The 25,936-nt window shown below is 36.9% G+C and overlaps 2 protein-coding genes across 6 annotated transcripts; one reads left to right on the top strand and one right to left on the bottom strand.

Moving 5' to 3' along the window:
- Positions 1-1,407: 1,407 nt before the first annotated feature.
- FBXO47 (F-box protein 47) lies at positions 1,408-25,070 on the bottom strand. Of its 5 annotated transcripts, none has more exons than XM_025280231.2 (11): positions 24,856-25,070; positions 22,165-22,371; positions 21,483-21,650; positions 16,216-16,292; positions 14,657-14,734; positions 11,597-11,705; positions 7,323-7,499; positions 6,017-6,163; positions 4,904-5,046; positions 2,592-2,751; positions 1,408-1,929 (listed from the first exon to the last, which is right to left on the bottom strand). In XM_025280231.2, exons 2-11 carry the CDS (start codon positions 22,343-22,345, stop codon positions 1,820-1,822), a joined length of 1,350 nt encoding a protein of 449 aa, XP_025136016.1. In that variant the 5' UTR covers positions 22,346-22,371; positions 24,856-25,070; the 3' UTR covers positions 1,408-1,819. The 5 variants fall into 5 exon arrangements, with proteins under 5 accessions (XP_025136016.1, XP_044794955.1, XP_025136015.1 ...); XM_044939020.1 differs by having other exon boundaries at positions 1,408-1,932; positions 21,483-21,572; XM_025280230.2 differs by having other exon boundaries at positions 1,408-1,932; positions 24,856-25,065.
- On the top strand, positions 16,368-16,845 carry LOC102389586 (40S ribosomal protein S15a). The gene has a single exon (XM_006068535.4). The coding sequence runs from the start codon at positions 16,393-16,395 to the stop codon at positions 16,783-16,785; it is 393 nt and encodes a 130-aa protein (XP_006068597.1). The 5' UTR covers positions 16,368-16,392; the 3' UTR covers positions 16,786-16,845.
- Positions 25,071-25,936: the final 866 nt, after the last annotated feature.

Raw genomic sequence — 25,936 nt, 5'->3', positions numbered from 1 at the left:
AAAGAAAGAACTTTGTGCATAAATATACAAATACTAGACTCTGGAGAAAAAAATTTCCTGCTACTGATGGAATTAGTTGGACAATCCATCAAAGAAAGGCAGTTAATTTCTGACCACTCAAAATAAAGGTAAGTCTTTTTGCTATTAAAGTGTAGTAAAATCCTGTTACAATTCATATTTTCTCAACCCTATTAAACCTCTTAACCCTCTTGTTGAACTTGAGAATTTCCCACAATTTCTATCCCAATTCTGTGCGTAATTTCCATATCTTTTGGTTTTTCTTTCCTTCATCAGCTCCAGAGATGATTTAAAACATCAAGGGCTCAGGAAAAGAAAGTCAGCCTCTGAGAAGTCCAGTGGGAAAGGGTGTATCTTCAGCAGAAGTAAAGTGATCAAACCCAAGGAGAAGAAAATGGGAGATCCAGGAGGGCTCCAGCATTATTTCAGCTCATTGGGCACTATTTTTTCTATTTTAATAGTAAGAGTGATGGTTGCAGATACTAGTCAAACTGAAATAGTCCTGGAGCTTCTTGGAATCCATTTACTTGAGTGAAGATAAACCTCACTCTCTCATGGATTGCTGGAACCATTCATGTTGGAACCATCAAGTCCTATTATTTAAAATAAGGAGAAAAGCTTTAGGAGCAGAATAGCTACTTTCTCTCACTTTATACTTTCCCTTACTTGCAGTATTTTACTCAAATCCCCAGGAAAGAATAGAAGATGATTTGATTGTGTTAAGATAATATATGCTACTGCTGTTGCTAAGTCGCTTCAGTCGTGTCCGACTCTGTGAGACCCCATAGATGGCAGCCCACCAGGCTCCCCCGTCCCTGGGATTCTCCAGGCAAGAACACTGGAGTGGATTGCCATTTCTTTCTCCAATGCATGAAAGTGAAAAGTGATCCGACCCTCAGTGACCCCATGGACTGCAGCCTTCCAGGCTCCTCTGTATACCTTCCTCTATTTATAGACTTTTTTAGATTATTTGTCTTAAAGAAGGACTTATATGTGTGTTTGCGCATGTGTGTGTATGTGGTATACACACACACACACATGTATATATACACATACATGTATGGATCTGTATATACACAGAAACATACTTCCTTTGGTTTTTGATCCATTAAAAACTTGAACCAAACACAATGTTCTCTGTGAAAGTGAAAGTGAAGTCACTCAGTCGTGCCCGACTCTTTGCGACCCAGTGGACTGTAGCCTACCAGGCTCCTCCGTCCATGGGATTCTCCAGGCAAGAATACTGGAGTGGGTTGCCATTTCCTTCTCCAGGGCATCTTCCCGACCCAGGGATCGAACTCGGGTCTCCCACATTGGAGGCAGACGCTTTAACCTCTGAGCCACCAGGGAAGTTTCTTAAATGTTCTCTGTAATCATATGCAAAAAGGTGGTAAAAAAAATATGATTTATATCTGCACAACCCAAAACATCATACTGCAAATCATAAACATTCTAGGCTATGTCTATACAATCTAAGCAAAATGAACATAGACACATTATTTGGGTCTGCTCTAATTATGTAACAGAATTTTCTCTTGCTTTGGAACACTAATGTTGCATTTAGTTTGAGAAGCACAGCTTGTTTTCTAGAGAAATCTCAAAACATTCTTGGGTTTGCCTGTAATTTTTATATTAATAATGATTTAAGCAGTTGCTTCTAGAGTTTTATGCAGCTTTTAAATTCTTAGGTTACTTAGGTGATAAAAAGTCCCAAGGATGCTCTTCTTTGAGTGTGGAAAAGTAACACTCTTCTAATAGTTAGTTCAGTGAGGTATTCTCTAAATGCAAAGATTCTGAGTATTTAGGAAGGGAGAACATTCATGGTCAAATACAGGACCTCTTTATGGAAGCTAGCCTGAGCCTGCACAAGATGGAATAAATTCATAAAGCTTCTGTCGTCGTCATCACCATCTCCTATGCCATACACAGGAACAGACATAGAGAAAAGAAAATGACAGTTAAGTTTCTAAATATATGATTTATTCAAAACATACACATTATTCCTAATACTGTGTAACAGAAGACTAGTTAGTGATTTTCATTAAGTTAGATGTTAACAACTGAAATCATGGAATTATATTAAGAGCACTGAATTAGAAATCAGAAAAAAAATATGCTGGTCCATATTTTATTGCTTCTAACTTCATGACCTTGGGCAAGTCAGGTGATTTCTCTAAGCCTTAGTTTTCTCCTTGCCAAATTAGGGTTAATTATCATGTTTGCCACCTAATAAAACTGTGAAATAATATAATGTGTAAACTATACAAATAAAGGATATTATTATTATGGTTATAATAGTTGGCCAAGTAAACAGGTTAAGATTCTTTGCTGTGCAGAATTATATTGGTTCCTTTCAGAGCAGACTCTTCAACTTTATGTTTTCCATTAAAACCAATACCAGATTTTAAAAGTGACAATACTAGAAACTAAATATATCTCATGAAAAAACTAACAATGACTGATTTTTCTATTTTTTGCTTAGAAATAAAGGTCTACACAGAATTATATTTGTCTTAAGGGAAGACTAGCATGCATTTCACTCACACTTGTGTACCATCTATGTGTATACTCACCAGACATAACTGACTGTAGCATTTCTAGTATAGCACATGCAAATGCATTTGCCACACTCTGCAGGAAGTTATTTCTTTCCACTGGAGTGCTAAAGACTTTACAGACTTTTTGCATCATTTTAACTGCCCAATCCATGCAGTATAGTTCTTTCTCAGACACCTGGTTTAGACATACAAACCATTGCAGTAAATTTTCATGTGAAGAAAGTTGTAGAATTTGAAAATAGTATTAACAATTACTGTTTATAAGTTTAACATAATTTAATAACCTAGTATGTTGAGTCTATAAATGGCAAATGCTCTAATATCTAATACTCCTTTGCTTTCAAATGGTACAAATTTTATGGGGAAAAAAGCATGAAGTAAATAAAAGCCTGGTTCAAGATTATTATAGGATACTATTAATGCAAAAAAATAATATTGAAAACAATTACTGGGAATTCCCTGGTGGTTCAGTGGTTAAGACTCTGTGCTTCCACTACGGGGGGTATGAGTTCTATCCCTGGCTGGGGAACTAAGCTCCCACATGCCACACGGCCAAACAAATGCCAATTATTAAACATATAAAAAAAAAGGCTCCTGCTTATTTACTCATTTATTCAGTAAATATTTATTGAGCACATGCTAAGAGCTGGGGATACTATGGCAAACCATAAACACAAGGCCTCTATATTCAAGGGATCCAATGAAGGTGACAGACAAACAGGCAATTTCAATAGGCAAGAGAACTCTATGATGATATTAACTTTCCATGTTGAGACTGGAAGGAATATTTCGCTCTTATTAAAAAAATAAATAAAATGAGGATTACATGTTTTTAGCTAAAACTGACTGAAAGGAAAAAGGTTGATTTACTAACATTCTAAATGGCAAATTGTTCACGTAGCCAAATAACATACAGCATGAAAATAAACTATATAATAATATAACCAAATAATGTTAATCTGACAGGAGAGATTTATTGACTACTTATTATGTATAAATCACTGTATAAGACATTGTGAAAGAAATAAGTGACACAGTTCTGGATTTCAAAGAGTTTCCCTATTTAGGGAGACAATTACCTCACAAAGATAGTGGCTTAAGAACACCAGTGGTAAATGAAGATAAATAGAAGACAAATCTGAGGCGATTTAGAGAAAATTAGTGATCAGAGTTGAGATGTTAATCAGAGAAGGCTTCTCCACCCCTAATGGCTTCCTCTCCGTTCCTTTTGCTAGAGTGAGGCCAAAGTCACCTTCCAAGAAGTAAAACTGACAGTGTCGCCCTGCTTCCTAAAACATGTCGCAGTGTGGCTGCTGTGGTTCAGGCTGCAGGTCTGCCAGGCCCCTCCCTGCCTGGCCCTCCCTTCTTATCTAAACCCACCACCTCCTCCTCTTCTGCACATTTTCCCCTTCAGAAATCATACTGAGCTGCTTATAGTTCCCTGAAGACAGCCATGCAATTCCAATTCTCTCTCTTTTTTTAGGACATCTGCTTATTAAAATAAATATTTACATTGAGAATACAGTTAATTTGGTAGCTTTCTTCATATTTTCACATCTTTTAAGAAATACTTATTTACTTATTTAGTTGTGCCAGAGCTTTGCTGCGGCGTGTGAGATCTAGTTCCCTGACCAGGGACTGAACCCAGGCGGCGGCAGTGACAGTGCTAAGTCCTAATTACTGGACCGCCAGGAAATTCCCACACTGAATTTATTTATACATACTTTGATATCTCTTAAAAGACTGTAAGCAGCTTTGGTCAGGGATTTGTTCTACTAATTTCCATAGTCCTAAAATCTCACACAGTGTATGGGCCATAGTAAACACTCAATTTGTGTTAAATGAATGGACATTAAATATATTTTTTAATGTTTTATTTAAAAAAACATTTTAACTATATAAAAGTAAAGAGAATAGTATTATAAACCCTTAGTATCCATTCTCCAGCTTCAGCAATTACAAATCTTGTTTCACTTCTACCACCACTCACTTCCACATTCTCTCCCTGATGCCCAGGAAATATCCTGGAGCAAATTATATAGGGTGCTTTATTTTTTTTAATGGAATCTAAGGGGAAAAAAAGGATATAACTTGGCAGAGCTGTATAATGACAATCCAGATATGAGATATGGGGAGAGGTTAATATAAGGAATGTCTCCAAATATGATAGTTTTTATATAAATTAAAATTTTTAAGTATATATAAAAATATACTTAAATACTTATTTTTTCAAAATGTTCTGTACATATTTCAGTTCCTTCACGGCAGCTTCTTGGTAGGTCAGCTATATCGTTAAACTTGCTAGAAAAAATTTATTTTTTACTTACCAAAGCCAAAAAGACTATCAGTCTTGCCAGTTCAATGGTGCGTCCATTCACAGCTTTACTAGCCATGAAAGTGAAACAGATATTGTTTCCACTTAGGATTAGGAGACGTGCATTATTCTCCAGAAGCCACTCACGAGGAACCACTTTTATTAAAGGAAAAACAGTATTTAATGAGATATTACACAATAGCTATAGTAAAGATCATTAAATACACTGTATTGGAAATACAATTAGTGTCAAATGAGAATCTTGGAGAAAATGCTTTAGTTTTCCAGTTACAGCCTTTACCGGGCAAAAGAAATTATTGCCAAGTCACAGTGACTCTCACAAATGTACTAGTAATATAGTCAAAGCATTTCTCCCACAAAGATCAACAGACAAAGTGGTCTAACCTTGGGAAAAGAAAGAAATCTTGAGAACTTTAAAAATCTAAAGGATGATGCAGGAATGGGAAACATTGTTTCATCTCTCCTGTACCAACAGGAGAGGGCTTGCCTCTCATGCAACATTAGGAGGTGTTTCTGAGAACTTGCAAAATGGGAATAACTAAGATCCAACCAGTCCATTCTGAAGGAGATCAGCTCTGGGATTTCTTAGGAGGGAATGATGCTGAAGCTGAAACTCCAGTACTTTGGCCACCTCATGCGAAGAGTTGACTCATTGGAAAAGACTCTGATGCTGGGAGGGATTGGGGGCAGGAGGAGAAGGAGACGACAGAAGATGAGATGGCTGGATGGCATCACTGACTCGATCGATGGACGTGAGTCTGAGTGAACTCCGGGAGTTGGTGATGGACAGGGAAGCCTGGCATGCTGCGATTCATGGGGTCGCAAAGAGTTGGACACGACTGGGCGACTGAACTGAAGCTAATAAAATAATGAAACTTTCAAATAATAATAACAATGAATAATATCTATAAAATTGACAAGGAAAACCGAAGGAAAGTAAATTGATTATATGCATTCTCTTCAAAAATCAAAAAGTTGTTTCCGATAGAGTTGTATGTATAACTTAAAAAAATTTTTTTTTAATTGCTTTATGTCCTTACAATTTTATAACTGTATTCTAATAATATGTTTCTATTACTCTATGTGGTAAATATTTTTTTTTTACCTGATAGTTCATCTACAAGACTGATAACATCATCTGCTGTCCATTCTTTGGTGCCTGTGTCATATAGTAATTTAATGGCATCAGCCAAACCTTTCAGACAGGATTCATCTGTAGGTCCTTCTATCATTTTCTGCCAAACCACCTGTCCTGAATGATAATTGAAACAAAAACTAGGCTATGACAGAACAGTTGCTTCTCTGATAAAGATTATATGGATTATTTAAAAAGGAAATTGGATTGCATAATGAAATCCATTACTTATACATGCTACTTTCATAATGAAAGGTAAATTCTGATAACAGTATAAATTTTAATGTCTCTGACTGATGCAATGAAGCACAGCAACAATAGCTAAATGAAGTAAAGAAAAGGTAGTTTCACCAAGCAAAACACTGTTTATGGTTCAAAGATAATGTTATCTATCCATAACAGAAATTAAAATAAACAATTGACAAAAATCTTACTAAAATGAAATAAAACTTAGTGATAACCTTCCAAAAAGAGAGCATGCTATATTTCAGAATCTTCCAGACACTTATATCAAAACTGAGTAATCCAGTCAATTTTTTATTGTTTACCTATGACCAATTTTTTTTCTAAATTATACACACAAACAAAATTTGATTGCAGATTGGCTTCCCGCTGCTATGCAACACACTTTAAACTGGTTAAGTCCTGACATAATGCCATGTGAACAAAAAAAATATATTCATCCAAGCAAATGTAGTGTAATGTAGTATACAGTTGTATCCACTTGCGTTATTAAGAATGATGAGAGGTCTCTCCTTGTGGCTGCGGTGTGAGAGCACAGTATGAACTGTGGCAGCTGGAGTCATGTATTAGTTGAAAGAAGTGCAGCCAAAACTATAACCAAAGGAGGCATTATGCTTCCAGAAAAATCACAAGGAAAAGTATTGCAAGCAATGGTGGTAGCTGTTGGATCCGGCTCTAAAGGAAAGGGTGGACAGATTCAACCAGTTAGCATGAAAGTTGGAGATAAAAGTTCTCCCAGAATATGGAGGCACCAAAGTAGTTCCAGACAACCAGGACTATTTCTTATTTACAGTGGTCACATTCTTGGGAAATATGTTGACTGAAATTGAAATGGCATCATGTGAAGCTGCCCATTCCACTGAAGTTCTGAAATCTTTCATCATGTAAATAATTTCCATGGTTCTCTTTTATAATAACTAATGATATCCAAAAAAAAAGAATGATGAAACTAAGCAGGTATAAAATGATGTTTCCTAAAGTACAAGTAATTAACCAGCTTTGAAACATACATCCCTAAGAAATAGATGCTCACCATCTTGAGGAGATATAGGTCCGAAGATGATATACAGTAATCTTGCCTGATTCACCATTGGCCACGGTTTCAATATACGTGTCAACCAAAATGCAGAATCACTTCGATGGGTCCAGTGATCAAGCAGCACATTCCTACAGAATAGTCTGATCCTTAACTCCAGTTTTCGGGCGCTTCCTATGAAGACAAATTGTAAAGCATTCTTCTTAGATTGATATGCGTAATTGGATAGATCAAAGACATACATCATTAATATGCTTTGTACTGAGAATGTTACTTCATTTACTCTGTAAGAATTTTAGATTATCAAGGAACTACTTTTTAAAACAACTTTACTGGGATACAATTTACATACCATAACACTTACCAATTTAAAGGATATACAGTTCAACTTTTTTTCAGTATATTCATAGATATATGCAGCTATCACCAAGTTAATTTTAGAACATCGTCATTACCTCAAAAAGAAGCCCTGCTCTTTTAACTATACCTCTTCCATCCCTCTGTCCTTTATTACCCACAGCACTAACCACTACTTTATATCTCTATAGATTTCCCTATTCTGAACTTTGATATGAATGAAGTTATATAGTAGATGGTATTTTGTGACTGGCTTCTTTTCAAAGCATGTTTCCAAGGTTCATCCACGTTATAGCATGTATCAATACTTCATGGTTTCTTATAGCCAGATAACATTCCATTGTATAGATATGCCACATTTTGTTTATTCCTCCATTGATGATTGTCTCTACCTTTTGGCTATTATGAGTAATGTTGCTATTAACATTCATTTACAAACTTCTGTATGAATATGTTTCTCTAGAGGATATACCTAGGAATAAGATTGCTTGGTCATATGGTAACTCTATATTTAATCATTTGAAGAACTGCCAGGTTGTTTTCCAAAGTGGTTGTATCATTTTGCATTCTGGCCAGCAGTGTACCAGGGCTCCAATTGCCCCACACACTTACCAACAACTGCTATCTGATGTTTTGGTTCTAGCCATCCAAGTGGGTATAAAATGGTATCTCATGTATTTTTAAAAACAACTTTATTGGAATATACGTATAATTTACATACCATATAACTTTAATGTATATAATTTAATATATATAATTCAACAGTTTTTGATATATTACATTATTTTCTTAAATTGTGGTAAAATACATATAATCTAAAATTTGCTATTTTAACCATTTTTAAAGTATAAAATTCAGTGGCATCAATTACAATCAAAATGTTGTTCAACTGTTATCACTCTTACCCTATCTAAAACTTATTCTCACCTCAAACAGAAACTCTGTGACTATTAAGCAATCACTCTCCGTTCCCCTCTCCCCCCAGTTCCTGGTATCCTCTAGTCTACTTTCTGTTTTTATGAATTTGCCTGTTCTAGGTACCTCACAGAAGTGGAACCATACAATATTTGTCCTTTTGTGTCTGACTTATTTCACTTAGCATGTGTTTTCAAAGGTCATCCATGTTTTGGCCTATATCAAAACTTCACTCCTGTGAATTCCCTGGTGGTCCAATGGTCAGGATTCTGTGCTTCCACTGCTGGGGCCCGTGTTCGATCTCTGGTAAGGGAACTAAGATCCTGCAAGCCACATGGTGTGGCCAGAAACTTCACTCCTTTTTATGACTGAATAATATTCCACTGTATACATATGCCGCCTTTTGCCTATCCATTCATCTATTGATGAACACTTGGGTTGTTTCCTGGTTTTGGCCATTGAAAATAATGTTTCAGTGAATTCTGTTATACAAGTATTTGTTCAGGTACCTGCTCTCAATTTCCTTAGTTAGATGCTGAGGAGTGGAATTACTGGGTCACATGTAACTCTACGTTTAGTTTTTTGAGGAATGACCAAACTGTTTTCCATGGTGGTGACACCATTTTACATTTTATATCCTTATACTACTTATGATCTACTTACTTGTACATAAGTGTAAATGGAAAGTCTACCAACACACCAAAAAAAAAAAAAGCGAAAGTGAAGTCACTCAGTTGTGTCCGGCTCTTTGCGACCCCGTGGACTGTAGCCTACCAGGCTCCTCCCTTCATGGGATTCTCCAGGCAAGAGTACTGGAGTGGGTTGCCATTTCCTTCTCTAGGGGATCACTTCCTTCTCCAAGGGATCTTCCCGACCCAGGGATCGAACCAGGGTCTCCCACATTGCGGGCAGACGCTTCTGAGCCACCAGGGAAGCCCTCACACCAAGGCCAAGTATAAATAAGTATTTCTTGATGTGTTAAGTAGCTCAGAAGTTTAGAGGAGAGAGATTACTGCAGGTCTAAGGAGATCAGGGAAGATCAAGTAAACTGGGTCTTAAAGGATGAAAAGGAGACATGACATTTCAGGAAAAAGAGAACGAATGAAAGGTATGAGGTAGAAATGTGTAAGAGGAATCTGTGATACAAAGCAATATCCCTGTGTCAAACTGATACAGAGAGTAGTAGGCAGTAAGTTTGGAAAGGTAGGTTGGGATTAGTATATGAAGAGCAGGATAGTTTGGACTTTATTTTGAAGATATCAATTGCTTAGTGTGCTTAGTCCCTCAGTTGTTTCCGATTCTTTGCAACCCCTTGGACTGCAGCCCACCATGCTCCTCTGTCCATGGTGATTCTCCAGGTAAGAATACTGGAGTGGGTTGCCATGCCCTCCTCCAAGGGATCTTCCCAACCCAGGGATTAAACCCAGGTCTCTCGCATTGCAGGAGGACTCTTTACCAACTGAGCCACCAGGGAAACCCAAGAATACTGGAGTGGGTAGTATTCCCACTACTGGAGAAACAGCTAACCTTTCTCCAGGGGATCTTCCTGACCCAGGAATCAAACCAAAGTCTCCTGCACTGCAAACAGATTCTTTACCTGCTGAACTACCAGGGAAGATATCAGGAACTAATAAAGCTTTCTGATCAAGAGAAGGACATGATAAATTAATTTTGCTATTGTTTCACTGGGCTTCTATATCTGCCTTAAAAAATTCTGCCATGATTTGTTTCATAATGAAATATTTCAAGCTGACAGAAAAACAGAGATACTATAACAAACACTGTATACTGATCATCTAGTTTTGTCAAATCTTTTTGTTATATTTGCTTCAGAATTAAAAAAAAAAACATTATTCACACAGTTAAAACTTCTTGTTTATCAGTCCCAATTCCCTTCTTCCCTAGAGATAATCACCATCTTGAATTGGGTTTTGTTCCTGCTGTATTAATCAGTGCTTTCTAGAGGAACAAAAGTAGCAGGATGTGCATATATACACAGGATTTGTCTTGCTTATGCAGATCACTGAAGCTTGGCAAGTCCATAATCTACAGGGTAGGCTGGCAGGCTCCAACAAGGCGGGGACTTCTAATTCAAGTCCAGTCTGCTGGCAGAATTCTTTCTTGTTTGGGGAGAAGAGTCATTTTCTATTAAAGCCTTCAAGTGATTGGATGAGGCCCGCCCACATTATGGAGGGTAATCTGCTTTACTCAAAGTCTACTGAGTTAAATGTCAATCTTATCTAAAGAATAATTTCAAACATCTAGAATAATGTTTGATTAAATATCTGGGTACCATGGACTACCGAAGTTGACACACAAAATTAACTATCATACCTCCCAACTATGTTCTTATATTTTTTTACATATGTATATAACCATAAAGAATATATAGAACTATTTTACATGTTTTTAATATGTATATAAATGGTATCATATTAAAAGTATTGTTTGGTAGCCTTTTCTCTCAAATTATATTTTGAGATTTATCCATATTAAAAATACACATGGCTCTAGTTAACTCATTTTAATTGTATAAATATGCCACAATTCATTTATCCATTCTCTTGACAACAGGCATTAGGTTGTTGGCAGTCTTCCCTGTGATGCTCATTCTTATACATGTCTCCTTGTGCACACTGTGGGAGTTTCTAAGAATGACATTGCTAAATTATAGATTTCTTTTAATTTTTAAAATATGATATATTTCAGGTATATATAAAGGTTTAAAGAATATTATAATGAACCCCTTTGTATCCTCCACCAGTTTAAGGAATAAAATATTATTAATATGGTTGAAGACCCTCTGAGCTCATCTCTTTCTGTAATTACAGGCCACTTCTGCCTCACTATCTGATTTAGTGTTTATCATTCCCTTACATCTCTTTGTCCTCTTTCTACAAGTAAACACTGCAGTTTATTTTAAAATACACTTTAGAACTATATTATTTTTTTCTATTTTAATCTCTGTATAATGTTATCTCTGAATTTTAGTTCTTTACCTGGTTTGCTGCAGACAACTGTCTGCATCTTGCGGGACAGATGAGTCAGCTCACATAAGAAATTATAAACACGATGGCACTCAAGTTCATCCCAACCTGCGGTTAAGGTCTGAGAATGATAAAATAAAGGAAACATTGCAGATATTCAAACCATCAAATCAAAACATAAGTCACTATTGCCTTATGACCATCAACTGTTGTAGCACAAAATCAGGGTGATGTGCAATTTTTATCCAGTATGGGACTGTTAAAATTCATAGGAAATTTTATATTAAACAAAACCTAGAAATGCTCCAAAATCCAATTTCTTTGTGGTTGCATTGAGAATCTCTTTTCAGAGAACTAAATGGTATTGAATCCTGACCTCTGACAGTTATGAGGAAAATAACAAAGTAAGGCCCAAACCCTAGAACACAACTTTAGATACCGGACTCACAACCATACCGTGGCTTAGTTTCAGACTACAGTAGAATTTAAATCAATCCCTTACGACTATACAGTGGAGGTGATGAACAGATTCAAGGGATTAGATCTGGTAGACAGAGTTCCTGAAGAACTATGGATGGAGGTTTGTAACATCGTACAGGGGGTGGTAACCAAAACCATCACAAAGAAAAAGAAATGCAAGAAGGCAAAGTGATTGAGGTGGCTTTACAAATAGCTGAGAAAAGAAGTGAAGCAAAAGGCATGGGACAAGGGGAAAGATATACCCAAATGAATGCAGAGTTCCAGAGAATAGCCAGGAGAGATAAGAAAGTGTTCTTAAGCGAACAGTACAAAGTAATAAAGGACAACAGTAGAACTGGAAAGACTAGAAATAGCTTCAAGAAAATTGGAGATATCAAGGAACATTTCATGCAAGGATAGGCACAATAAAGGACAGAAATGGTAAGGATCAAAGAGAAGCAGAAGAGATTAAGAAGAGGTGGCAAGAATACAAAGAACTATACAAAAAAGGTGTAAATGACTCAGATAACCAGATGGTGTGGTCACTCACCTAGAGCCAGACATCCTGAAGTGTGAAGTCAAGTGGGCCTTAGGAAGCATTACTACAAAGCTAGTGGAGGTGATGGAATTCCAGTTGAGCTATTTCAAATCCTAAAAGATGATGCTGTTAAAGTGCTGCATTCAAAATTCCAACAAATTTGGAAAACTGAGCAGTGGCCACAGGACTGGAAAAGGTCAGTTTCCATTCCAGTCCCAAAGAAGGGCAATGCCAAAGAATGTTCAAACTACCTAACAAGCGTACTCATTTCACATGCTAGCAAGGTTATGCTCCAAATCCTTCAAGCTAGGCTTCAGCAGTATGTGAACCAAGAATCCAGGTACACAGGCTGGGTTTAGAAAAGGCAGAGGAACCAGAGACCAAATTGCCAACATTTGCTGGATCACAGAGAAAACAAGGGAATTCCAGAAAAACATCTACTTCTGCTTCACTAACTACACTAAGTGGATCACAACAAACTGTGGAATATTCTGAAAGAAATGGGAATACCTTACCTGTTTCCTGAGAAAACTGTATGCAGGTCAAGAACCAACAGTTAGAACAAGACATCAAACAACAGACTGGTTCAAAATTGGGAAAGGAGTATGACTGTATATTGTATAAACAGCCTGTATATATATATAAAGACTGTATATTGTTATCTTGCTTATTTAACTTCTATGCAGAGTATATCATTTGAAATACCAGGCTGGATAAATCCCAATCTGGAATTAAGATTGCTGGAAGAAATATCAACATCCTCAGATAAGCAGATGATACCACTCTAATGGCAGAAAGTGAAGAGAAACTAAAGAGCCTCTTGATGAGGGCAAAAGAGGAGAGTGAAAAGCTGGCCTAAAACTCAACATTGTAAAAAAAAAGATCATTACATCCGGTTCCATTACTTCATGGCAAATAGATGAGGAAAAGTGGAAACAGTGACAGATTTTCTTTTCTTGGGCTCCGAAGTCACTGCGGACAATGACTGCAACTATGAAATTAAAAGATGCTTGCTCCTTGGAAATAAAACTATGAAAAACCTAGAGAGCGTATGAAAAAGCTGCGACATCACTTTACTGACAAAGGTCCACATAGTCAAAGCTATGGTTTTTCCAAGAGTCATGTACGGATGTGAGAGTTGGACCAGAAAGAAAGCTGAGTGTCAAAGAATTGATGCTTTCGATTGTGGTGCTGGAAAAGACTCTTGAGAGTCCCCTGGACTTCAAGGAGATCAAACCAATAAATCCTAAAGGAAATCAGCCCTGAATATTCATCAGAAGGACTGATGCTGAAGCTTCAATACTTTGACTACTTGATGCAAAGAGCCGACTCATTGGAAAAGATCCTGATGCTGAGAAAGCAAAAGAAGAAGGGGGCGGCAGAGGATGAGATGGTTAGATAGCATCACTGTCTTAATGGACATAAATCTGAGCAAACTCCAGGAGATAGTGAAGGACAACGAAGCCTGAGGTGTTGCACTCCATATCCGACTCTGAAACCCCATGGACTGTAGCCTGCTAAGCGTCTCTATCCATGGTATTCTCCACACAGGAATACCGGAGCAGGTTATCATGTCCTTCTCCAGGGGAACTTCCCAACCCAAGGATCGAACCTGGGTCTTTTTTGTCTCCTGCTTCAGCAGGCAGGTTCTTTACCACAAGCACCACTTGGGAAGCCCCATACTAAAATCAGTTGTATCTATCATTTCCTATAGTCACAATTTTTAAAATACAGTTGATTTCTAAAATCACATCCCAATAACTAGACCAAGACTTAAAATTTATTACACATCCACACTCTGTACCCCACAATATTTCCAGTCATTACAATTGGCTGGAAACTTCAAGGACATTGGTATAGAGCATATAAATGTTAAACATTTCTTACTAGTGAGAAATCCAAGAAGAAAACCTGAGGTGGCAAACATATTAACACATTCTCAAACCTTTACAATGTTATTTTGTTTTCTTTTTAGATTATTATCACTTTTATGATTTTATAGACAGACAGATTACATACTCTATTAACAGTTCAAAAAGAATTCCTTTTCTTCTTTCAGTAAATAAAAAATGTACCTGTAAAAATATGCCATAACATAGTAATCCTACACATTGCAAAGGAGCTGCACATCCATTGAATTTAAAACAGGAAACCTATAAAGAGAATAACTATTAATTCCTCCTTTTCAGTGCAACTGTACAATGATTTGACATTCAAATTAAGTGGAAATATGCAATGACCTTTTTCAATCTTAACTGAAAATAACTAAAACACTATATAACTGATTAGCATCATGTTACATAGGTGGAGGATTATGAAAGAAATATAAAACAAAGTCTCTGCTTCAAGGAGCTCACAATTTATTTAGGCCAATATACACACCTAAAGTTATTTTTACATTTCAGGTTAGAATATGTATAAATGCTGCAATGACCAAATAAGCATATCAGACATGATGAAATCAGGGAAAGGATCATTCTGAGAATGATTTAAAAAGCTTATGAAGGATGTAAAACAAGTAATGTCTTTGAGTGGGATTCAAATATAATGAATAGATAGTATTGGTGAGGAAACAATAAAGGGAAAATTGTATAGAGGTAAAAATAAAAAAGGTTCGTTTGGAAAGAAAGATATGAGCAGCTTAGTCAGGCTTAAGATAGTAAGAATTAAGCTTGCACTGTCAAAGTGAAGTTGCTCAGTCGTGTCCGTCTCTTTGCCACCCCACGGACTGCAGCCTCCCAGGCTCCTCCGTCTATGAGATTTTCCAGGCAAGAGTACTGGAGTGGGTTGCCGTTTCCTTCTCTAGAGGATCTTCCCAACTCAGGGATTGAACCCGGGTCTCCCACACTGCAGGCAGATGCTTTACCCTCTAAGCCACCAGGGAAGCCCTTGTCAAAGGGAACCTAAATACCACCTGTGGACTTTGGACCTTACTGTGATGAAATTGAGTAACCACTGAAAGATTTTTAAGCAAGAAAATTAAATTGATGAAAGTGATTCAGCATACAGAATGTCTTGGGGAGTGAAGAAATGAATGGCAGGAAGATCATCTTGGAAGTTGCTGCAATAACATAGAGGCTGAAGTTAATGCAAACACTGACATGAAAAAAGCCAGTGGAAACAGTTTGCATACTATTGAGTGTAAAACTGAATCAGCAATAGTAGATATATATTTGGACTTTTATAATAAAACTCAATGTCTAACAGAGATTATGCCCTAACACATTAATACACATTTCCAAGTCATAAATTATCATAAAAGGTTTGTCATTTTATATATTTAAAATGCTTTTAATATTTAAACAGTAAAATGTTAACACTTGGAAATTATTTTCATTTTAATAAAATATCTACATCATCACTTTAAAACATCTTCAGAATTCCCACGAGGTAAAAATACTTTTACTACTTTGATAAACCTAATAAACTTGAGTGAAAATACTACTATACTACATTTTGGTGTTTTATAATCTGAGTACTTGGTAAAGTATTAATTATCATCAATCAATTTTTAGTACTAATTCATGAAATTCCATGAAAATAAATACAGATTTAAAACAAGTATAAGACATTAATAATAAAACATCTTTACTGGAAATCAAGATTGTGAACTAATTTAGAAGTATGATCTTACATCTGCAAGTATCTTGTGAATGTACTTTAGTCTTTCCTTTGTGGGTAGCAGCAATGTACATCTTTTAAATAGCAGACCTGAGAAAGTAAAGAGACACATGAAAGAAAACGACAATAATGTAATTAACTAAAGAATATCTATAACTCGCTCTTTCCGCCATCTTTCCGTGCCGCCAGAATGGTGCGCATGAATGTCCTGGCCGATGCTCTCAAGAGTATCAACAATGCTGAAAAAAGAGGCAAACGCCAGGTCCTTATTAGGCCGTGCTCCAAAGTCATCGTCAGGTTTCTAACAGTGATGATGAAGCATGGTTACATTGGCGAATTTGAAATCATTGATGATCACAGGGCTGGGAAAATTGTTGTGAACCTCACAGGCAGGCTAAATAAGTGTGGAGTGATCAGCCCTAGATTTGATGTGCAACTCAAAGATCTAGAAAAATGGCAGAATAACCTGCTCCCATCCCGTCAGTTTGGTTTCATTGTACTGACAACCTCAGCTGGCATCATGGACCATGAAGAAGCAAGACGAAAACATACAGGAGGGAAAATCCTTGGATTCTTTTTCTAGGGATGTAATACATACAAATAAAATGCCTCAGAGGACAAAAAAAAAAAAAAAAAAGAATATCTATAACTCACAGCATAATGTTTCCTGAAAGTGAGATGTACCTTAGCGGACTGTGAGCTGATACCAGTGTTTTTAAGGGCAAGTTTGGGAGGAAGGGTGCACAACGCTTGTAATACATGTGTTTACCAAGGATGACTCTGGTATTCACCCAAGAGGCTATGACATGAAATCTTACAAAAAATTGTGAAATTGGTGCTATAGAATAGATTTAAGAACGTATTTCAATTTAAAAAGATAACAATGGTGGACTCCATGGACTGTAGCCTGCCAGACTCCTCTGTCCGTGGGAGTTCTCCAGGTAAGAATACTAGAGTGGGTTGCCATTTCCTTCTCCAAGGGATCTTCCTGACCCAGGCATCAAATCCGGGTCCCTTGCATTGCAGACAGATTCTTTACCCACTGAGCTACAAGGGAAGCCCCCCAAAAGACAACAATAACCAAATACAAAACACAATTGGGAAACTCTACTGTCCTTATTCCATAGAAAACATTTTCCAGTATCTCTTTTTTTTTCCTGGTATCTCTTAAAATTAGCCTCATGTCCACAAGGGAAAATATTTTAAGAATTGCTAATGGAAAGAGTGAGAGAAGAGATTTTGTATTCTTTTCTCCAAATACTGTACAAAAACTTAGTCTTAAGTACTTGAAATTTCAGAGATTAGAAGGCTTTTTTCCCTCACAGAAAGTATCCAGTTTGGATGAAATATTTATTTCTTTCTTTAAAGATATCCTTTTATGGGGCTCACATGTTAAGAATGTATAGAATTTTGTGTTTACATATTTTTTTAAAAGCCTTTAATTTCCCAGTGAGCTATGTAACTTGAACTACAGTGACAGGAAGTGTATGATTTGTTTTCTCAAACTTTAAGTGTTCTGTTCTCCTAAAATGGCAATATATTGTTAACATTCCTATAAGGGCAAATATCCTCAAACTAAAAATAAGACATATGGTAAGAAAACACATACCTGAATATCATGACTTTCTTTAGTCTTCATCTTCTCTGCATTTAATTTTTTTACATAATATAAAAAACTATATAATTCTTTAAAATCTATGGGAATTGAACTTATTTTTAGAAGTTGCTATGTTTGGGCAACACATTACCAGGATTGCATTTTAAAGATAAACTCTTCTTATTTTTGTACATAAAAAGACATTTTCAGTGTTTGGTTTTCGGGCTGAGTTCTTTTCCTTTCATGTTCTGGCATCCAGTCTCAAGGCATATCATAGCCAGGGAATTGTAAACTCTAATTGCATGCTGGTTGCTTTTTTAAATGCAGAATGCCTATTTTTAAGGGTTGCAATTTCCCATAAAAACCAATGCCAGTTGACTTATTTATTTTTTAACACAGGTGCTCTGTTATACCCTTTAGAGACCAACTTCTTTAATTTCTTCTCACTAAAATAGATCAGATGTACTGTTCTTTTCACACTGGCCATCTGCTCTGTTTTGTATGAAGCAGCAAATTAAAATGTATAAACCTCAGAATGCAGAATTGTGAAAATGTTATTTTAATGTCGGAAAACAAGAACACAGGAATGGCAATGTGAGGAAATGGCAAGTACATCAAACATTTATCTAAAGAATCAGTCATAAGCTAGCTGTCTGCACCAAATTTAAATGGAAGGTTGAAATCATTATACGAATAAAACCACATTTAAAAGCTACCTTTAAAGATCAACACATATCTGTATTTTTAACTGAATTATCCACATAATTGTCTTAATGCTTTTTGTTTGTTTGTTTGTTTATGCAATTGAGCCTGATCAGGGAGAAAAAAATTCTTTCTAATTAAACTAAAGAATAAGCTTTTCCCAAGTACCACTTCCTCCACAACTGATGATGTTTGAAAAAAGATATTTACAATAAGTGGCAAAAAGTAACTGATGTATTCATTTGCAAGCTTTACTAAGCTTAATCATAAGTACTGAAAGCAATAACATTGTAACTAGATCACATACTTTTCATTTAGTCTTATTAAGTATACTTATCAAATACAGTTTGATGTATTTCACATCTATGCAGTCTTATTTCATTATTTGAAAACTAAGCATCCTTGGGATACTAAAAGGTAATATTCACTTAACTCTCAACATCAGATATTTTGTTTCATTGCCATGTTTTGATTAACTACAGGTAGCTTCATAATTAAACTGGTGTCATTAAATCAAGTCAAAATTAGAATTTTATTTTAGCACTCAGGAAGAATGAAATCAATGAATGGCATGAAAGATATAAACGATTACAAATCCAGGGAAGAAACCGTCCACAACTTCCTTTGCTAAAGTGAATTTAATAATAGCATAATGATTTATTAGTAAATGCATAGCATCCTTAAGAGAGGAAACCATTGTTTCTGATAACAGAATAAGTGATTTTCCACAATAATATATTTAAATTTATTTTATATTTTAAGAACTAGATTATGGTTGAAAAGGAAAAGAAATACAGAGATAAAACTCATCATATCCACACAAAGTAAAGCATAGAAATACATCAATTTCCTAAACTGGTAAGCCACCAGATGATAAGTTTCGATGACATTCTGTCCACATGAATTCACAAGGACAGACACTTTAAAGTGCATTCTCATCTTTAAAGATAATGTAAAGGACTGTTGTCTAAGGAGGCCTTACAAATAGCTGAAAAAAGAAGAAAAGTGAAAGGCAAAGGAGAAAAGAAAAGATACACGCATCTGAATGCAGAGTTCCAAAGAAGAGCAAGGAGAGATAAGAAAGTTTTCTTAAATGAACAATGTGAAGAAATAGAGGAAAACAACAGAATGGGAAAGACTAATCTCTTCAAGCAAACTAGAGATACCAAGGGAACATTTCATGTAAAGAAGGCATAATAAAGGACAGAAATGGTATGGACCTAAAAGAAGAAGAGATTCAGAAGAGGTGGCAAGCATTCACAGAAGAACTGTACAAAAAAGGTCTTAAAGACTCGGATGACCACAATGGTGTGACCATTCACCTAGAGCCAGATATCTTGAACTGTGAAGTCAAGTGGGCCTTAGGAAGCATTACTACAAACAAAGCCAGTGGAGGTGACGGAATTCCAGTTGAGCTATTTCAAATCCTAAAAGATAATACTGTTAAAGTGCTGCACTCAATATGCCAGCAAATTTGGAAACTCAACAGTGGCCACTGGACTGGAAAAGGTCAGTTTCCATTCCAGTCCCAAAGAAGGGCAATGCCAAAGAATGTTCAAACTATCTAACAATCACACTCATTTCACATGCTAACAGGGTTATGCTCAAAATCCTTCAAGCTAGGCTTCAACAGTATGTGAACTGAGAACATCTAGATGTACAAGCTGGGTTTAGAAAAGGCAGAGGCACCAGAGATCAAATTGCCAACATTTGCTGGATGATAGAGAAAACAAGGGAATTCACGAAAACACCTGCTTCTGCTTCACTGACTGCACTAGAGCCTTTGACTGTGTGGATCACAACAAACTGGAAAATTCTGAAAGAGACGGGAATACGAGACCACTTTACCCATCTCCTGAGAAATCTGTATGCAGGAAAAAAGCAACAGTTAGAACTGGACATGAAACAATGGAATGGTTCAAAAGTCAAAAAGGAGTACAAGGTTGTATACTATCACCCTGCTTATTTAACTTATATGCATCATGTGAAATGCTGGGCTGGATGAACCCCATGATGGAATCATGACTGCTGGGAGAAATATCAATAATCTCAGATATGCAGATGACACCACCCCAATGGCAGAAAGCGAACAGGAATTGATCAAGTTTCTTGATCAAGGTGAAAAAGGAAATTGAAAAAGCTGACTTAAAACTCAACATTCAAAAAATGAAGATCACGGCATCCAGTCCCATCACTTCATGGCAAATAGATGGGGAAAAAGTGGAAACAGTGACCGACTTTCTTTTCTTGTGCTCCAAAATCACTGTGGATGATGACTGCAGTCATGAAATTAAAAGACGCTTGCTCCTTGGAAGAAAAGTTATGACAAATCTAGACAGTGTATTAAAAGCAGAGACATCACTTTGCTGACAAAGCTCTGTATAGTCAAAACTATGGTGTCTCCAGTAGTCACGCAGGGATGTGAGATTGGACCATTAAGAAGTCTGAGCACCAAAGAAATGATGCTTTGGAATTGTGGTGCTGGAGAAGACTCCCGAGAGTTCCTTGGACAGCAAGGAGATCAAACCAGTCAATTCTAAAGGAAATCAACCCAGAATATTCATTGGAAGGACTGACGCTGAAGCTGAAGCTCCAATCCTTTGGCCACCTGATGTGAAGAGCCGACTCAATGGAAAAGACCCTGAGGCTGGGAAAGACTTAGGGCAGCAGGAGAAGAGGGTGACAGAGGATGAGATGGTTGGATGGCATCACCAACAAGACTTTGAGAAAACTCTGGGAGATTCTGAAAGACAGGACCCCTGGTGTCCACAGGGTCGCAAAGAGTTGGACACAACTGAGCGACTAAACAATAAACAAAAGGATTGCTGTTAAGGGAAAGTCCTCACACTGGGAGAGTAAAAGTGTCATGGAAATAGGAAGTATTCCATTTCCCACAGGCCTTACAGAATTGCGTGATAAAACCCCCTTAATTAAGTATAGTTCTTTATCTGTTACAATTCTCATTACATTACATAAATTACCTAGAGATCTGTAGTGTTCCAATATAGCGGTGTCTTCTCTGTCAGGCAGCTCAAGGTCATGAAAATCCTGTAGTAAAAGTCGTTTGCTTCCTGATGAGGTTGAGATATAATTAATAATGTGCTGGCTGACTGTTTTGGACACCATGCTTAGCATGCTGATATCCTTCACTATCAAAAGAAATATACATATATACATATATGTAAATGGCTTAAATACAAGAACATCACTATTAGCAGTCTATGAACTTACAAGTTAGCTCATTAATAATACTACTATTAATAATACTACTAAAATAATTAAAGTGGGGAAAAGGGAAAAATCTTAAAATTGTTTGAAATCTAGTTATCAATGAATTAGAAACATTTGGGGATGTAACACTCAAATTACCATGTCATAATTAGAATCATACTTTAAGGAGTCTGAGTGCCATATTTTCTCTGAGTACCACTTACCTAACAATGATGAAATTTAAAAAAATAAACTAAATGTGAACACAGACAGGGAGGCCTGGTATGCTGCAGTCCATGGGATCGCAGAGAGTTGGACATGACTGAGAGACTGAACTGAACTGAACTGAACACCATTAACATTCTAGCGGGGTCTAAGATGACAAAACTACTTCTTGGGGAAAATAAAATATTCCATTGTCCATGTTGCCTACTTATAGTTGCCAAACCTCACCTGACAAATATTTTAGAATTATTTGGAATATTTCCAATGGCAAGGCTTTAAAATTTCCAAGCGCTGATAAGGGCTGAGAATCTGAGTCAAAGGTGTTGGAAAAATAGCTGGATCGACGACTACTACGTCTATATTTCTGGTTAGGAATCAAAGTGAAACTGGTATTTACTCTAGACGTCATCCTCTTCCTTATCTCATGAATTTATTCTGATTAGAAAACAAAAGCACAAGAGACAAAGAAAAAAGGAAATTATATTGATGAAGCGATGTTGTTTCTTTAAATAGAAAGATTCATATTTTGATGGGTAATAGTTATCTCTCTATAGTTACAGAACTTTTAATGTGATGTCCAATATAGGGCATTCCAACCAGTAGAGTCTATTTATTCATTCCAGCATAATATGAAATATTTAAAAATCTTTTCCCTCTTAGCCAGATATTTCAGACAGAGTTTTAGTAGAAAATGAGGTACGTATTTAGATGAAATGTATTCTAAGAAAAGAAATATGACATTTTCAAAAAGCAAAAAAATTAACACAAAAATTATAATTTCAATCCATTCAATATTTGTCAATTAGTATGTTGTTTTTACTTTAATTCTTAAAAAATTCAAAGTATTAATGTAGAATTAAAACTTTTTCTATTTTTTAAAAACAATACTGACATGTTCTTTTGTTAGAAACAATAAAGACAGATTAAAAAACAGACTTTAGTTTGTAGCTTTTTAAAACTGACTAGCTCTAACAGATTAAGATGGTTTCATTATGATTCACTATGTGTGATGAAATCAAAGTTTTGTAAAATTAATAAGACTAGAATAAATTAATAATTTTCCCTCAATTCCACTTTTGTTTAATAACAGCTTATAATGAAACTTCAATACTTTGGCCACCTGATGCAAAGAACTGACTCATTGGAAAAGACCCTGATGCTGGGAAAGATTGAAGGTGGGAGGAGAAGGGGATGACAGAAGATGAGATGGTTGGATAGCATCAGTGACTCGATGGACATGAGTTTGAGTAAGCTCTAGGAGTTGGTGATGGACAGGGAAGCTTGGCGTGCTGCAGTCCATGGCGTTGCAAAGCTTGGACACGACTGAGCGACTGAACTGACAAGTCTTAGGAAGGATCTACATAACTTATTTCAAACTAAACATTTCATAGAAAGAATTTTATTGAAGTTACTAGTAATTCACTTACACTAAACAATAATTCTTTTAAAAAAATGTTATCACACACAGTGACTTTGTGTCTTTCCTTTTCCTATTCAGAAAACACTCTTGTAAATATGTAAATATGTACATGCATATGTACACATGCATAACTATAACTCCAATATAGGGCTCCTTATTTCTGAAGAAACAACTAAGACATTTCATCAGAGAGTTACAAATATATCTAACCAAAATGCATTTTCTCCTTTTGGCACAAAATTGCTGAAAAATCACATTGCTACTTATTCATCTAAAAGGTTACGTGCCAATTTACATCAATTTAAAATCAGCTGTATAATTGAAAATGTGGCCAAGAAATTTAGTGCTTAGTGAAAAGCATATTGTGAATTTCCCTTAAAACTATACCCTACATAGTGCTTTGCTAGTAGATATTTTTAAATAATCATTAAAATTACACAAGTAACATGCACTGTCAAAAATTTTTACAAAATACAGCAAAACAAAAAGAAGAAAATTAAATTCATTTGGTTTTCAGCACAAAATCAAGCCCTTTGGCTCATAACATTCTAGAGTTTTCCATATATGTTTCTTTTTTACAAAAACAGAGGAAATCACTGTTCACACTATTTTGTAATCCTTTTCAGTTGTAATTAAAACTATCATTTCTTTCCATACCAATAGTTATATATCTACAAGTATATATTTTTAAAAGGACTGCATGGGATTTCACCAAATGAAAGAATATTAATTTATTCAATCCATAAGATTGTTTTTAACTTCTCACAGTAGGCATTTAAGAGCATTTTTCATTATAGTAAAATATACACCTGGCCTAGGTTTTGTTCTGTTTCTCTGAGCACTGTGTAATCTGGGACTTGGGTGGGAGCCTGCGGGCTCTTCAGAAACTCACTGACACCTAAAACCTGGGGGGCTTTAGTGTGTCAACCACACACTGTATATATTTTTAAACCTCTGAGAGGAGTTAAAACAGTGATCTAAATCCTGCTAAAACTAAAGTCTCCTCTTAAAATTCCTTCTTTTTCTCACTCAGACCTGAACGTTCCAGGGGAGATAAGAAGACTTCCTGAAAATCCTAAAGGTGTAATCCCAAATTATTTCTGGTTTCCTCTCAGCCCTCTAGAGAATGAGAATCACGAACCCAAATAATCGTAATACGATGACGTTTCAACGCCGTTTCGTCTCACTACTTTTGCCCACGTTTGAAAGGCTTTAAGTACCTCTTGGATGAACTTTTCTCCCTCTGAGAAAACCTTCTAATAGCAATTCAGCAGGATTTCTATTTTGTTTTAACATAAGAAAACCCTTTGAAGAGACCCATCCCCCCCTGCTCCGGAATAAGCTCAAAATATCTTCAAAGAGGTAAACTAGAGAGGCCATAAAAGAAAAACTTTCCAATTTAAGAGTCAAACCACACTGGGATGCATTTTTGACTGTCTCCAGTCCATGGAAAGATGAAACTTATCTCTAGAAATTATTGGGGAAAAATTTTTTTTTACCACAGATTTTGACAGTTTTCCGGCTTAAAGGATCACAGGAAAATGGGACTTGCTCGTTCTGCCCCACCTCCTCAAATTTCTCAATATTTAGAAAAGAAAGTATTTCCTCAAGGTTTTGCCGCCAGGAAGAGGGAACGTCCGGCTCCCGTCGGCTCCGAAGCTGCGTTCCAGTCTCACAGGCGCCCCCTTGGCCTCGAGAATATTTTAGAATCCTCCCAGGAGCCCCAGCGGGAAGAGGGCCCCGCCCCCGGACCCCATAGTGCCGTCCTCCGTGAAGAATATTTTAGAACCCTCCCTGAGCTCCCTCAGAAAGGAGACTCCGCCCCTTATAAATATTAAGGAACACCCCCCCCCCCCAGACCCACCCACTTCATGAATAATCAACGAGGACGAAGTAGGTCTTCGGTGCCAGACCCTAAACCAAAGCCACTCGTTGCTTCAGGCTGATAACAGGAAGGGGTGGGGCCGTTAGAAACGGGAGTGCGTGCGTGCTAAGTCGCGTCAGACTCTGCGACCCCATGCTCTGTGGCTCGCAAGGTTCCTCTGTTCATGGAATTCTCCAGGCAAGAATACTGGAGTGGGTTGCCATTCACCTTTCCAGGTGATCTTCCCGACCCAGGGATCGAACCGTTGTCTCTCAAGTCTCCTGCATTGGCATTCGGCTAGTGGTAACACTAGCGCCATCTGGGAAGCCCAGAAACGAGAGGGGAGGGTGCAAAATGAAGAGCCCCAATCTGGTGAACCGCACATCTGTTCCAAACGATTTCCTTTCCTTTTAACCTAGTTTTAAGCCGGGTTTTAAATCCACGCCCCCCACCCCCTGGTGGTTCAGACGGTAAAGAATCCGGCTGCAATGCAGGAGACCTGGATTTGATGCCGTGGGGAGATCCCCTGGAGAAGGGAACTGTTAGGCACTCCTGTATTCTGGCCTGGAGAATTCCATGGACAGAGGGACCTGGCAGGCTAGTCCATGGGATCACAAAGAGTCGGACTCCACTGAGCCACTTTCCCCCCCCCTCACCCCCCCCCCCCCCCCCCCCCCCAGCCAAGAGGGTAAGTTACTAAATTACAAGAGCTTTCA

The sequence above is a fragment of the Bubalus bubalis genome, chromosome 3, assembly GCF_019923935.1.
Source record: "Bubalus bubalis isolate 160015118507 breed Murrah chromosome 3, NDDB_SH_1, whole genome shotgun sequence".
Classification (NCBI taxonomy): Eukaryota; Metazoa; Chordata; class Mammalia; order Artiodactyla; family Bovidae; genus Bubalus; species Bubalus bubalis.
The sequence above is the reverse complement of the archived record's forward strand: the minus strand, read 5'-3'. Positions and strand labels throughout refer to the sequence as shown.

Excerpts from the sequence above, each read along its gene's own strand:
- LOC102389586 (XM_006068535.4), top strand. The coding sequence starts at position 16,393 with ATGGTGCGCATGAATGTCCTGGCCGATGCTCTCAAGAGTATCAACAAT.
- FBXO47 (XM_025280230.2), bottom strand. The coding sequence starts at position 22,345 with ATGACGTCTAGAGTAAATACCAGTTTCACTTTGATTCCTAACCAGAAA. Across the intron at positions 11,706-14,656 it reads GTTATGGCATATTTTTACAG|ACCTTAACCGCAGGTTGGGA; the intron begins GTACATTTTTTA and ends TATCATTCTCAG. Across the intron at positions 6,164-7,322 it reads ACCTATATCTCCTCAAGATG|GACAGGTGGTTTGGCAGAAA; the intron begins GTGAGCATCTAT and ends ATTATCATTCAG.